The 13,874-nt window shown below is 42.9% G+C and overlaps 1 protein-coding gene across 4 annotated transcripts in view; it reads left to right on the top strand.

Annotated features, from left to right (window-relative positions):
- The first annotated feature begins 9,059 nt into the window (after nt 1–9,059).
- The window catches only part of DNAAF9 (dynein axonemal assembly factor 9), a 129,922-nt gene continuing 125,107 nt past the window's right edge, over nt 9,060–13,874 (top strand). For 2 of the 4 annotated variants that reach the window (XM_073878312.1, XM_073878311.1), the window contains exon 1: nt 9,060–9,512. In XM_073878312.1, the coding sequence (XP_073734413.1) occupies nt 9,430–9,512 (83 nt within the window). In that variant the 5' untranslated portion in view covers nt 9,060–9,429. The remainder of the gene's footprint in view (nt 9,513–13,874) is intronic. The other 2 variants (XM_025876579.2, XM_073878313.1) reach the window with 2 other exon arrangements.

Here is a 13,874-nt window from a genome sequence, read left to right as displayed (position 1 = left end):
TCATGACCTGAGCGGAAGGCAGTCGCTTAACCAACTGAGCCACCCAGGCACCCCAGGTGCATATATCCTTAATGACCAAGCTTTGGAAGTCACAGAGTGTGACTTCTGCCATTGCTCACAGTTCTATTGCTCACAGGCCAGAAATGACTCAGTGTTGGAGAAGACTACATTCAAAGGTATGAATAAAGGAGCTAAGGATCACTGGAGGCCATCTTGGAGGTTGACTACCACAAAGGTTTTCATGAAAGGTGCTTAAAACCCTGTGTTTTCAAATAGCTATTATCACTCATCCTCTGGACCCCTGCACAGATGTCACTTCTGAGACGTCTTCCAGAAGTCTTCCACCTTAAGCAGTTATGAAATAGCCTTACTAAAAAAAATTCAAAATTTAATCTGTTCAAACTTTTATTACTTTGCATCTTCAGGATTATGATTTGAGGCACTGAGGGGAAGGGGAATCATTATCCAGGTAAGGTCTCTTGGCTGGTCGAGGCCTTCCTACCTCACCCTGTTCCCATACTCCCAGACACCATAGCCAGCCACATGCACCTCTTAAATAAATGAAAAAAAAATTACACTTCATGAAAATTAAAATATTCTGCTCCACAAAAGACACCCTTAAGAAAATGAAAATGCAACCCCCAACTGGGAGAAAACGCTCCCAATGCATCCTAACCACTAGACCACCAGGGAGTGTGTTTTCCCGATGCATATATCCAAGAAATGATACATATCCAAAATACGTACAGAATTCCTTTAACCCAGCAATAAAATACAAACAACCCAATTTTTAAAAGTGGGCAAAATACTTGAAAGGCCCTTCACAACTAAAAATAATCAGCTAGTAAATAAGAACATGAAAAGGTGTCCAACATCATTAATTATTAGGGAAAAATGCAAATTAAAACTGCAGTGGGAACCACTGCATACCCAGGACAATGGCTAAAATTAAAGATTGACACTGCTAAGTGTTAGTGAGGGTATGGAGAAATTCTCACACTGCTGGTGGGAGTGTATAAGGGCACAAACACTTTGGAAAACTCTTTGATGGTTTTTAATTTATTTTTAAAAAGATTTTATTTATTTATTTGTCAGAGAGAGAGACAGCACAAACAGGGGGAGCAGCAGGGAGAGGGAGAAGCAGGCTCCCCGCTGAGCAGGGAGCCCAGTGTGGGGCTCAATCCCAAGACCCTGGGATCATGACCTGAGATGCTTAACCGCCTGAGCCACCCATGCGTCCCGATGGTTTTTTATAAAGATATATAAATATAGGGTCTGGGGATCAGTCCCGCATTGGGCTCCCGGCTCAGCGGGGAGCCTGCTTCTCCCTCTGCCTGCCGCTCCCCCTGCCTGTGCATGCTCTCTCTCTGACAAATAAAAAAAAAAATAAATATACACATACCATGTGATGCAGCAATTCCACTCCCAAGTATTTACCCAAGCGAAATTAAAACATATAGTCACACAAAGATTTAACATGAATGTTTATAGGAGTTTATATGTAATTTCCCCAAACTGGAAACAACTCAAATGTCTATCAACTAGCAAACGGATAAATTGTTATGTCCAAACTATGGAAAACTACTCATCAGTAAAAGGGAATAATCTACTGATACATATAACAAGGTGAATCAGTCTCTAATCATGATGCTGATTCTGTTTCATATAAATTTCAAAAGAAGACAAAACTAATCTATGGCTATTAGGATCTAATCAGTGGTTGTCTGGGGCCAGGGTGCGGGATTTGACTGCAAAGGGCCCCAGGGAACTTTCTATGGTCATGGAAATGTTCCATATCCTGACTGAGAAGCAATGATTCTACAACTGTATACATTCATCAAAACTCACTGAACTGTACATTTTATTGCCCATTTTATTCTAGGGAAATTGTACCTCCATAAAAAAAGATTACTGGGGATAAGCCTTTCAAACGACCCTCATTAAATGGATTACATACAGTACCTCAGATCATCCATGAGGAGGGTTGCCAGATTTAGCAATAAAAAAAACAGGGGGCCCTCTTAAATTTAAATTATAGCTAATTGTTTATGCCTATGTACACTGATATAAAAGAAAACTATTGCATGGGATATATACTAAAAGGTACTTGTTATTTAAAGGAAATAAATTATAAGTAACTAAGTTATATACTTCTTTTAATTATATTTTTCTGACTTTTTGGTTCTTTTTAATAGTTCCTTGTTTTGTAGAATTTGCTTATGAAATTCCTTGCAGATACAATCTATATTCATTTTCTTTGTATCACAGCTTCTACAATGGTCACATATAACTTTTTTAGTTCTTTTGTCTACTGACCATTCATTATTGAGAAAACATGCCCAACATTAGCATTATGAGCCAGTATACTGAACATGTGCTAAGATAAAATTAACCACCTTGAAAACTGCTCTTCAAATCTGGTTTGTTGAAACAGATACCATCTTTCATGGCGTGACTTGCTTTTCCGTCCTTCAGTATTATGTTGCATCTCTTAGTCATTAACTTTTTAAAAAAGATTTATTTATTATTTCTTTATTTCGAGGAGTGGGGCATAGGGAGAGAGAGTCTTAAGCAGACTTCGTGCTGAGCATGGAGCCAGATGCTTGGCTCAATCTCACAACCCTGAGATCACGACCTGAGCCAAAACCAAGAGTCGAACACTTAACCAACTGCACCACCCAGGCACCCCAGTCAGTAACTTTAAAACATCGTCCACTGACATTTCTCTGGGGCGCCTGGGTGGCGCAGTCGTTAAGTGTCTGCCTTCCGCTCAGGTCATGATCTCAGGGTCCTGGGATCGAGCCTTGCATCAGGCTCCTTGCTCAGCGGGGAGTCTGCTTCTCCCTCTCCCTCTGGTTGTGTTCTCTCTCTCGCTGTTTCTCTGTCAAGTAAGTAAATAAAATCTTAAAAATAAAAAACATTGTCCACTGACAAAAAACAACATCATCATTAATTTTTATTCCTTTCTTCTTCAATACTGCACTTAATGATTCCAGTTGTTCCCAGGCTGTCAGAGATGAGTATTTAGCAATATCCCTGTAAAAGAATCAAATTCCTCATGAGATGAAATCCATTTCGAAAGACAGTCATGACAAGTGCTGTAAGAATTATCCACTCCAAGTCAGAATTTCTCTTCCTTTTCATAAGTAATGTACATTTTAAGCACAGCCTTGATACTTAAAGGGATAAATTTTCCGTCATCAATCATTCCCTTAATATATTCAACAGTTCCCTTAAGCAGTGGGGTGTTGCAATAACACTTTTCTTACAGTTTGCATAATTCTATTCCTAAGGAGATATTGTAAACTATGAACAAGAAATAAATTGGTTTCCCTTAATGGATTATTTCTAAAGTCAATAAGAATTTGGGGGGCTTTTGTTTTAAAGAATTAAAGTAAGATTCCAGTGTTTCAAACAAACTGAGGGTTCTCTCAACCTCATTTGTTAAAGAGAGCCAACAAGAGAAATGAAGAACATTCAGTGCTAGCAAAATCACAAAAATCCCTTAATTGTTCAGTTTGAACTGTATAAATGCTGGCAGAAGAGAACAATTTCGTGACAATTACATCAAAGCAGTGGAAGGACATGAGCTGCCCTTTGAGCAGCCTCATGCACAATATGAGCGGGACAGCCAACAGCTTCCATAGAATCATTCATGCTTTGCTTTCAACTTTGAATAAACAATGTCTGCACTTCATGTAAACATCTACCAACATTTCCATTTGTATTATCTCCACCTGAAGGAGTACAATTTTCCTTATTAACGCCTACCTCAATAAGAGAGTCTACAAAAATTTGCTCTTGTTTCTGAAGTCTAATCCGGAAGGGATTTTACTCAAAAGAGCCTTACAAGTAAGCCTTTTCATGAGAAGAGTATTGGGCAAAGGGAAAATTTTCCTGCATTGTCATTACTTGCACTCGTGATGATGCCGTGAAAAAATAAAGCATTTAGAGCTTTAATAATCACTGTCACAGCAAATGAGGTTATTACATTTTTAACTATTGTGGTAGATTTTGTTGTGGCATTTGAAATTTTGCTTATAGCTTTGGAATTAGAAAATACTTCTGGTAGCAGTACATTCAAATAGGCATTTGAGCTGAAAGACTGATGACAATATACAGTGTGGGAAGCCTTTAGAACTTGTGCTATGATTATTTTATCATATTCATCTGAATTTCTCTTAACCAAAAAATTGTTATGTGGAAGTGTTGAATTACTGTATTGGATACCTGAAACTAACATTACACTGTATGTTAACTAACTGGAATTTAAATAAAAACTTTTTTCAAAAAATTGTTATTTTGTCACTTTCTTTGATACAAGTTAAAGAAATCAGATCTTTCATGCTTAGCTGTTAGTATATGCTAGTTTGTATCTGACTTTACACCATTTTCTTCTTTTTAAGATTTTATTTGATTTTATTTTAAAGATTTATTTATGAGAAAGAGAGAGCACGCAAAAGTGGGAGGAGCAGAGGGGGGAAAGAGAGAATCTCAAGCAGACTCCAAGCGGAGAACAGAGCCCTACTCGGGGCTTGGTCCCATGACCCCAAGATCATGACCTGAGCCAAAACCAATAGTCGGACACTCAACCGACAGCACCACCCAGGCACCCCTAAGATTTTATTTTATATTTTTTAAGATTTTATTTATTTATTTTTGAGAGAGAGAGAGAGAGAGGGCATGCATGAGCATGGGGGAGGGGCAAAGGAAAAAGTAGACACCCCGCTGATCAGGGAGCCTGATGCTGGACTCAGTCCCAGGACCCTGGGATCATGACCTGAGCCAAAGGCAGATGCTTAACTGACTGAGCCACCCAGGCACCGCCTAAGATTTTATTTTTAAGTAATCTCTATACCCAACGTGGGGCTTGCACTCATGACCCTGAGATCAAGAGTTGCATAGTCCACCAGTTGAGCCAGCCAGGTGCCCCTCCACCACTTTCAATATTGAATAACATTTGCATACTACGCATAGAGCTTTGAAAGCACTTTTTCCTCATTTAATAAATGCTCACTGTTCAGAAAATTCATCATGAACTTCACACTTGCATTTTGGCATTTTGGGGTTCAAATATACACAAGTAAAAAAGAGGTAACAACTGATTTTCAACAAGAGTGCCAAGACAATTCAATGGGAAAAGAATAGTCTGTTCAAGAAATGGGTGCTGAGACAACTAGAAAGCCACATGCAGAAGAATGAAGTTGGACCCCTACCTCACACCACATACAAAAATTAACTCAAAATGTACCAAATGCCTATATTTTAGAGCCAAAACTGTTAAACTCTTAGAAGAAAATGGGGGGTAAATCCTCATGACCGTGAATTGGGCAATGGTTTCTTAGATATGACCCCAAAACACAAGCAACAAAAGGAAAAATTGGAGGAGTGCCTGGGTGGCTCAGTCTGTTGGGTGTCCAACTCTTTTTTTTTTTAAAGATTTTATTTATTTATTTCAGAGAGAGAGAGCATGGGAGAGAGAACAAGCAGGGGGAGCAGCAGAGGGAGAGGGAGAAGCAGGCTCCCTGCTTAATAGGGATTCCTGATGCGGGGCTCTGTCCCAGGACCCTGGGATCACAACCTGAGCCAAAGGTGGACACCTAACTGACTAAGCCACCCAAGCACCCCATGTTGGGTATCCAACTCTTGATCTCAGCTCAGGTCTTTTTTTTTTTAAGATTTTATTTATTTATTTGAGAGAGAGATAGCAAGCAAGAGAGAGCACAAATGGGGAGAAGAGGGAGAAGCAGATCCCTATTTAGCAGGATCCCAATGTGAGGCTTGATTCTAAGACTGTGAGATCATGACCTGAGCTATAGGCAGACACTTAACTGACTGGGTCACCCAGACATTCCTCAGCTCAGGTCTTGATCTCAGGGTTGTGAGTTCAGGCCCCGCATTGGGCTACACATTGGGCATGGAGCCTACTTTAAAAAGAAAGAAAGAAAGGAAGGAAGGAAGGAAGGAAGGAAGGAAGGAAGGAAGAGGGAAGGAGGGAGGGAGGAATGAAGGGAAAGAGGGGAAGGAAAGAAGGAAGAAAAAATATATAAAATGGGTACTATCAAAGTTAAAAATTTTGTGCTTCAAAGGACACTATCAGGAATGTGAAAAGACAATCCATAGAATGGGAAAAAAAAAATTTTCAAATCATATAACCAATAAGGGACTTGTATCTAGAATATATAAAGAACTATTACAACTTAATAAAAAAGGAAAATAACCCAATAAAAAATGGGAAAAAAGGGGTGCCTGGGTGGCTCAGTTGGTTAAGTGTCTGCCTTTGGCTCAGGTCATGATCCCAGGATCCTGGGATCCAGCCCCACATTGAGCCCCCTGCTCAGCAGGGAGTCTGCTTCTCCCTCTGCCTCTGTCCCCCACTCGTGCTTGCTTTCTCTCTCTCAAATAAATAAATAAAATATTTGGGAAAAAAGGGGCAACAGTTCTGAACAGACATTTCTCCAAAAAGATGTACAAATGGCAATAAATACATGAAAAGATGCTGAACATCATTAGCTATCAGGGAAATGCAGACGAAAACCACAATGAGATACCACTTCACACCCACTAAGATGGCTATAATCAATCAAAAAGACGGATAGTAAGTATTGGCGAGGATCTAGAGAAATTGGAACTCACATATATTGCTGGTGAGAATGTAAATGGTACAGCTGCTTTGAAAAATAGTTTGGAAGAGCCTCAAAAGGTTAAAGAGTTACCATATGACCCAGTAATTTCATGCTGAGGTAATACACCCAAGAGAACTGAAAACATATGTCCACACTAGAACTTGTACGCTAATGTTCATAGCAACGTTAGCTAAAAAATAAAATAGGAAAAATGTGGAAAAAACCCAAATGTACATCAACTGATAAGTGGATGTGATTTATCCATACAATAGAATGTTATTTGACCATAAAAATTAAATTCTTACACATGCTACAACATGGATGAACCTTGAAAACATTATGCTAAATGAAATAAGTCAGTCACAAAGGACCATGTACTGTATGATTCAGCTTATAGGAAATGTTAAGAATGGGCAAATCCATACGAAGAGAGAGAGAGAGATTAATGGTTGCCTAAGGCTGGGACCATTGGAGAGAAATGGGGAAATGGCTGCTTTTATAAAAGGTGTAGGTTTTCTTGTTGGGGTGATGAAAATGTTCTAAAATTGGTTGTGGTAACTGTACAATTTTGTGAACATACCCATAGAATTGCAAAAAAAATAAAAAATTCGGGGCACCTGGCTGGTTCAGTCAGTGGAGCATGAGACTCTTTATCTCCCGGTTGTGGGTTCGGCCCCACGTTGGGTGTAGAGATTAGTTAAAAATAAAATCTTTTAGGGCGCCTGGGTGGCTCAGTTGGTTAAAGACTGCCTTCGGGTCAGGTCATGATCCTGGAGTCCCGGGATCGAGTCCCGCATCGGACTCCCTGCACAGCGGGAACTCTGCTTCTCCCTCTGACCCTCCACCCTCTCATGTGCTCTCTGCTCTCTCTCTCAAATGAATAAATAAAATCTTTTTTTTAAAGATTTTATTTGAGAGAGAGAGAGAATGAGAGACAGAGCACGAGAGGGAAGACCCGAAGGCAGTCTTTAACCAACTGAGCCACCCAGGCGCCCAAATAAATAAAATCTTTTAAAAAAGAAAAGAAAAAGATAATAGCAAACATCGCAAGACTTGAAAAGGTTGTATTTATAAATCTCACGGCTGAGACTGAGTTGTCAAAAGTCTAAACTCATAACTAATGGAAGCTGGGAGTTGAATCTTACAATGATTTCGAACTTCGGAATAAAAAAAAAATGAACTCAATATCTGATGCAGAAAAAGATGAACTTCTCTGCCTGCAAAGGAGAGCTGTTCTTGTAAGGCACAATCCACAGTCTCCCTCAACAAAGGCAGATCTGCTGTTATATAATGTTTTGGGAAGCCTTGCGTTGGCGGATTGGAGGTATTTCAGAAACGGGAGAACCCATCTCCCTATCTCGACCGACTTCCAGCTCTGTTAGTGTGGTCACCAAGGCAGCTGAAGACCCAGCTAACTTCTGAAGCCTGGTCATAGGAGCGAGGCACTTGCTGATTGGCTGTTGTCTAAAAGCGTGGAGCTGTCAATGATTGGCTGACTTTCAGAAGCTTGGGGCTGTCATTGATTTACTAACTTTCAGAAGCATAGTTACTGGAGTGAAGCTGTTGTTGACTGGCTGATTTTCAGAAGCAGAGCCACTGGAGTTAAGCTGTCGCTGATTGGCTGATTTTCAGAGCTTGTGTTTGGATGCGAAGTTATCTCTAAATAATGGTGGTTACTTGTTCACGACTTGAAACTTGAGCCAAGAAAAGTCCTTTTTTGAATATGAATAATAAGTACTTTAATTTCTAGTCCTTTCTTTTGGTCTTCCCTCAGCTAAACCTGCTGGAAGAACCATAGGGATTATCCAGATATTTTTAGTTGCGGAGGTAGGACATTTCAACTAGCGTTGCAATTTAAGTGATTTAAGCTCAGATTGCCTCGGTGGGAAAATAACTCTAAAATTTTTGTAATTGACTGCAAAAAGATGAATACAGGGCATGTAAGGCATCCTGAAGTCAGTACGGGACACAAGACAAAATCAAAACACGTCCTGCGTAAGCGAATAACCCTAACAACTAAGTATTTCCCCCGTTTCACACACGAAAAGACTGAGTCTCGATGGGATTAGGTTTCTTTTACAAGACCCTGCAGTCTGCAACAGGTCCAGACAGGATCTGAACAGTAAAAGCAGGGATCCTCCTGGAACCGATGAGACCCTGACGCCCATGCCCTGCGCATGAGTGTGAGCGCACCGCTAACCTGAGGTCGACTAGGAATCGGCTGGATGTCTGAAGGGAGGGTGCGCAGTTGATTAGCAGTGGGTGAAGAAAGAGTAGCAAGGCACCCGCCTGGGAGATCTAGGGAAGCGAGACCGGAACGTGGGAGCCGCTGAGGGCCCGGGACCTGACTGCCGCAGCGGAAGCCTTGGCTGGAGGCCGAAGCCGGCAGAACGGGGCGGGGCGAAGCAAGGCCCCGCCCCCGGGCGCGTCCGCGTGCGTGGCTGGGGGTGCGGCAGAGAGCCCCACTCCATGATGCGGGGCCTGAGCACAGGGCAGAGCCTCGGCGTGGAAACCTTCATCCTGGGGACCCGCGCTCCCAACGTCCGGCCAGGCTGCGTCGCAGCTTAGGGAGGGCGCGGCTCTGCGGCGGTGCGCCCACCCCCATCCCAACGGGTTCCGACGCCCCCATCCACGATCCTTGCGCGCGCCCGGCCCCGTCTCCGCCCCGACGTGCCCCCGCGCGCCGCGCCCCCCGCCCACCCGGCACGCCCCGCCGCCCCGCCCGGCCGCAGCGGGCCTGCAGCTGCCCCGCGGGCCTGAGCGACCCTCGCCGCGGCAGCGTCCTCCTCTGCCGCTCGCCGCCATGGACGTGTACCCCCCGCACCGGCTTGGGTTGCCCCGCGCGCGGTCCCCCGGCGGCTCCGCTCGCGGGTCGCCCTCCGTCAGGTACGTGGGGCCGAGGCTACAGAGGGGCGGCCCGGCCGGGGCTTGCGGGCTGTTGGGGTCGGGCGACGCCTCCCGCCGCAGGGCGTGGTCCGACATGGCTTCCTTGCAGATGGTTTTCCCTAAACGGCTGCCTGAGGGACGTTTCCCCAGGAACTGCGCCCTGTGTAGCGGCTCCCACAATGGCTCCCCTGTAGACGGCTCCTCCGTGGAGACCCCCTCTTATGACATCCCCGTCCCTGTAGGTTTCTCCCAGGAAAGGTTCCTCTGTGGAGAGAACCTCGGCAGTGGGTTCTCTTTGCGTAACTCACATGCCTTCCACTTAGAATATTTCCCCCAGAAACGGCTATCTGTGGAGACCCCCCCCAAAGTAGCTGCTTTGGGTAGAACCCCCGAATAGGTTTCTCCAGAAACGGTTTACCTATGATTTCCCCATACAGTAGGTCTCCTCTAGGGCCTTCCCCCTTGACAGCATCATCCCTAAAGAGTGCCCCCCTCCCGCCCCCTACGTACATACACGCTGACAGCATCTTCCCTCTTGCGCGTTCCCCCAGCCTGCATCGCGATTCTCCGTCCTTCCACAATAGGGAGCTCAGGTTGGGGGGAGGCGCAGGAGAGACAACTAACTGGATGAATAGGAAAAAGAGGCCTAGAACCCCCAAAATTGGTGGACCCCAAGCCCCTGAGGAATTGGCGGACCCTAAGCCCCTGAGGCTAGAGACAGAGCCCCTGGGTGCCTCGGGATGGGGAGGGTGATAATGGGGAGGGTCCCCGCCCCTTTTCGTTATAGGAAGACGCGTTTCCGATTTCTGCTCCCAGTGCCTTTGGGGCTGACCTTGATAGTCTGGGCATTGTTTGCGATGGAGCTGTTATGAGGCCGCTAGCAGAGTGTGGAGGTTGGCATGAAGGAGCATTTGCGGCAGAGATCGTTGAGAGAGGAAGAAAGAAGAGGGAGAGAAGTGGGCTTTGGGATCTGCTAAACTGTCATTAAACCAGAAGAGGGTTTTTTTTTTGTTTTGCTTTGCTTTTTCTCTATTTTAATAACTTAGCAAAGCAAATATGTTGTTCCCTTGAAAGGAGATTGTTAACTTATACGTCAAAATGGTTCTTCTTGTATCCTTGTTATGGTACTTAAGGCATTGTATTTTTAACTTTTTCCTCGCCAATCTGTTTTTTTGTTTTGTTTTGTTTTGTTTCTGCTTTGTTTTAACAAGAACAAATTCATGGAGAGCAAGAACTAAATCTTAAAATCCTGTCCCTCGTTTACTTCTTGGCATTCCTTCCCCCACCCCTGTTTGTTGAATGAATAAAGGTTGGGAGAGGTAGGGCTAGATACCCATGGTTGCATTTGGGAGTCCTAATTTGCTTCTAATTTAGCAGGTGACATTGGTTGAATTCCTGCTCTGCTCTTTAGTGGAATTCCTTGTGTTCTAAGTGTTTAGCTGCTTATGGTAACCATCTCCAATCTGTCCTAACATTTCTGGTAGCCACTTTCACTGTTAGAAAGTATTTGAACTTTGTGCAGAATAGAAAACTGCACAGATAACTTCTTTTTTTTTTTTTTTTAAGTAGGTTCCATGCCCACCGTGAGGGTTCAACTCACGACCCTGAGATCAAGAATTGGGTGCTCTACCGACTGAGCTAGCCAGGTGCCCCTGCGCGAGATACTTAGAATTTGGAGCAGCCATCCATTAAATCTAAGCTCCAAATAGATTTGGGGTTCATCCCAGATCATTTTGAGCTTAGGAATCTTGAGTCTTTGAAACTTTTAAGAGAAAAAAGCTTCCCAGTGAAATCCATCTCTAAAATAACTGCTGCCTTCCTTGTTTCTAGGAACATGGCAGTGCACAACATTTTTAAAAAATAGTGTTTCTTTGTTAAATTAATGTTGGCTAACTTTATTAATCGTAAACTCTGAATCTTAAAACAAGTGGTTTGAGTGAAACTTGTTGGTCTTCAGACAAGTGATAATACAAGGAACCCCAAGGCCTGTTTTACCTTTGTTAAAAGAAAATGAGTCAGGGTTCTCTTCCCTTACCCTACTTCTACATAACTGAACATGCTTTTCTTACCCATTCAAGCCTTTTCCTGACTTTTGACATTGAATGGCAGGTATGGGCTCAGCACTTTCCTGTCACCCATATTTGGATTCTTTGCAGCACTGAGTGATGAAAGAGGCAGGCCTAACTGGTGAAGTTACATTCCTAAAGACCTATAGATAGTACTTTGCAAGTGTGTGGTTCCCTTCTAGCAATGGAGTTCATTTTCACAGATGGGGAATAGAGATCAGGAGTTAAAATGCTGTTGCTTAGAACTAGAAGCTGCTTTTTCAGGATGTGGTAGTCATCAGTGCTGCTCATCAGCTATTTTTGGTTTCCACCTCCTGGGCATGTGGTATAATTATACTTGCTTGCCCCCTTGAAGTTGGGTATGGCCTTATGAGTTGCTTTTGGTTAGTCAGTGTGTTCAGGAATGATGTGTATTCCTTCATGGTAAAAGCTTCTGGTGTATAATATGCCACTATCTTTCCCTCTACTGTGGTGACTGTTGGTGTTGCAGGTAGTGGCTAATCTATCAGTCTGGGACTCAAAGCAAACTTCCAGGTGACTTATGTTTGATATGCAGAGCAAGTAGTAAACCTTCATTGTTTCAAGCCACTGTGATTTTGGAGTTCTTACCAAGTAACTATCTTGACTTGTACTAAGGAACCAGTGGAAGTAGCTGAAATAATGCTTTCCTACTCAAGAATCTCTTTCTGCAGAAGGACCTGATCCTGCTCAGGACCTGTTTATCAGTTTAAATTTTACTCCTCTTTATACAAATAATCCAACATACACTGGGCTAGGTGTTGTGAGACAAATAAGGTAGGCCACTGCCCTCAAAGAGCTCCTTTATAAGTGGAAAGAGACAAAAACAGGACAAATCATAAAGCAGAGTGTTGAGAAATAAGTACTGAGGAAGAAATAGGGCTGAAGGAACAATAATGTAAGAAGGCATAGTCAGTTTTGAGCTCAACTGTTGGAAGAATGAAATTGCCATTTACTGATACTGGGAACACTGGAATTAGAGCACTTTTGTGGAGAAAATAAGAGGTCAGTTATCTGTGCAGTTTTCTATTCTGCACAAAGTTCAAATACTTTCTAACAGTGAAAGTGGCTACCAGAAATGTTAGGACAGATTGGAGATGGTTACCATAAGCAGCTAAACACTTAGAACACAAGGAATTCCACTAAAGAGCAGAGCAGGAATTCAACCAATGTCACCTGCTAAATTAGAATTTGGCCTTATTCATTTTGAGTTGCCTAATAGATATCCAAATGGAGAGATTGGATAGGCAGTTTGGGTATATGAATCTGGAGTTCAGGAGAAAGACTGGGACTGGAAGTAGTACGCTGATGACTCCCACATTTTTATTTAAATCTTTGAGACTGGATAGAGATCCTGGGAGCAAATGTAGATAAAGAAGACCAACATCCAAGCCCTGGAGTATCCTGTCTACGAAAGACAGTGTAGCAATTGTTTCCAAATTCTGATGGAAAGTGGCTTCCTACCTCTGAGATGGAAGAAGAATCCAGGACAGTCATGGAAAGCCAAATAATAAGTACCATTGATGGGCTGATGAGGACTAAGAATAGACTATTATATTTGGTAACATAGAGATCATTCGTGACCTTGACAAGAACAGGTTTGGTGCAGTGGGTTCAAGAGAAAATGGGAGGAGAAGAATTGAAGACAGTGCATATAGATTGTCATAATTATGTTGTTTCAAGGATTGAAGAGCAGGGCAACAAGGCTTTGGCTATGAGAGAGAGCAGAATTAATAGGGCCATGGCTATCAGAGAAAGCAGAGAAATAAGGCTCTGGTTGGAAGGGTAGAAGTGTTAGAGTTCTTTTGTTTTTAGGTGGACAGACATTATAGCTTCCCTAAAACATTTGAGGCTGATGGGAATGATGGAGTACAGAGAGGAAAATTGATAATTAAAAGAAGGGACAATTGCAGGGGTGAAGTCCTTGAGCAGGTGAGAGGGAAGGGGATCTAGGACATAAATGGATATATTGGCCTCAGGCTGTATAGGTGCATGGACAGTTCATCTGTGGTGAGTATATAGACCCAAATGCTAGTGTGTTGGTAGCTTGGTGGTGGGAGAAAGTGAAAATTCTTTTCTGTTTATTTCTATATTTGCAGTTAAATAAAAGGCAGATCTTCAGCTAAAAATGAAGAGTAGAGAAGGTGTTAGAAGTTTGAGAAGAAAGAAGGTGTAAAATCCATCCAGGAGAGTTGGGGAAAATGAGTTAAATAAGGAAATGTTTTAGGATTGCCACGCAGCTACAAGTGCCCATTTGCTGTTTGTTGTCATAAATTTA

The sequence above is a fragment of the Callorhinus ursinus genome, unplaced genomic scaffold (assembly GCF_003265705.2).
Source record: "Callorhinus ursinus isolate GAN/ISIS: 27379988/994484 unplaced genomic scaffold, GSC_fseal_2.0 scaffold29, whole genome shotgun sequence".
NCBI lineage: Eukaryota > Metazoa > Chordata > Mammalia > Carnivora > Otariidae > Callorhinus > Callorhinus ursinus.
The sequence above is the reverse complement of the archived record's forward strand: the minus strand, read 5'-3'. Positions and strand labels throughout refer to the sequence as shown.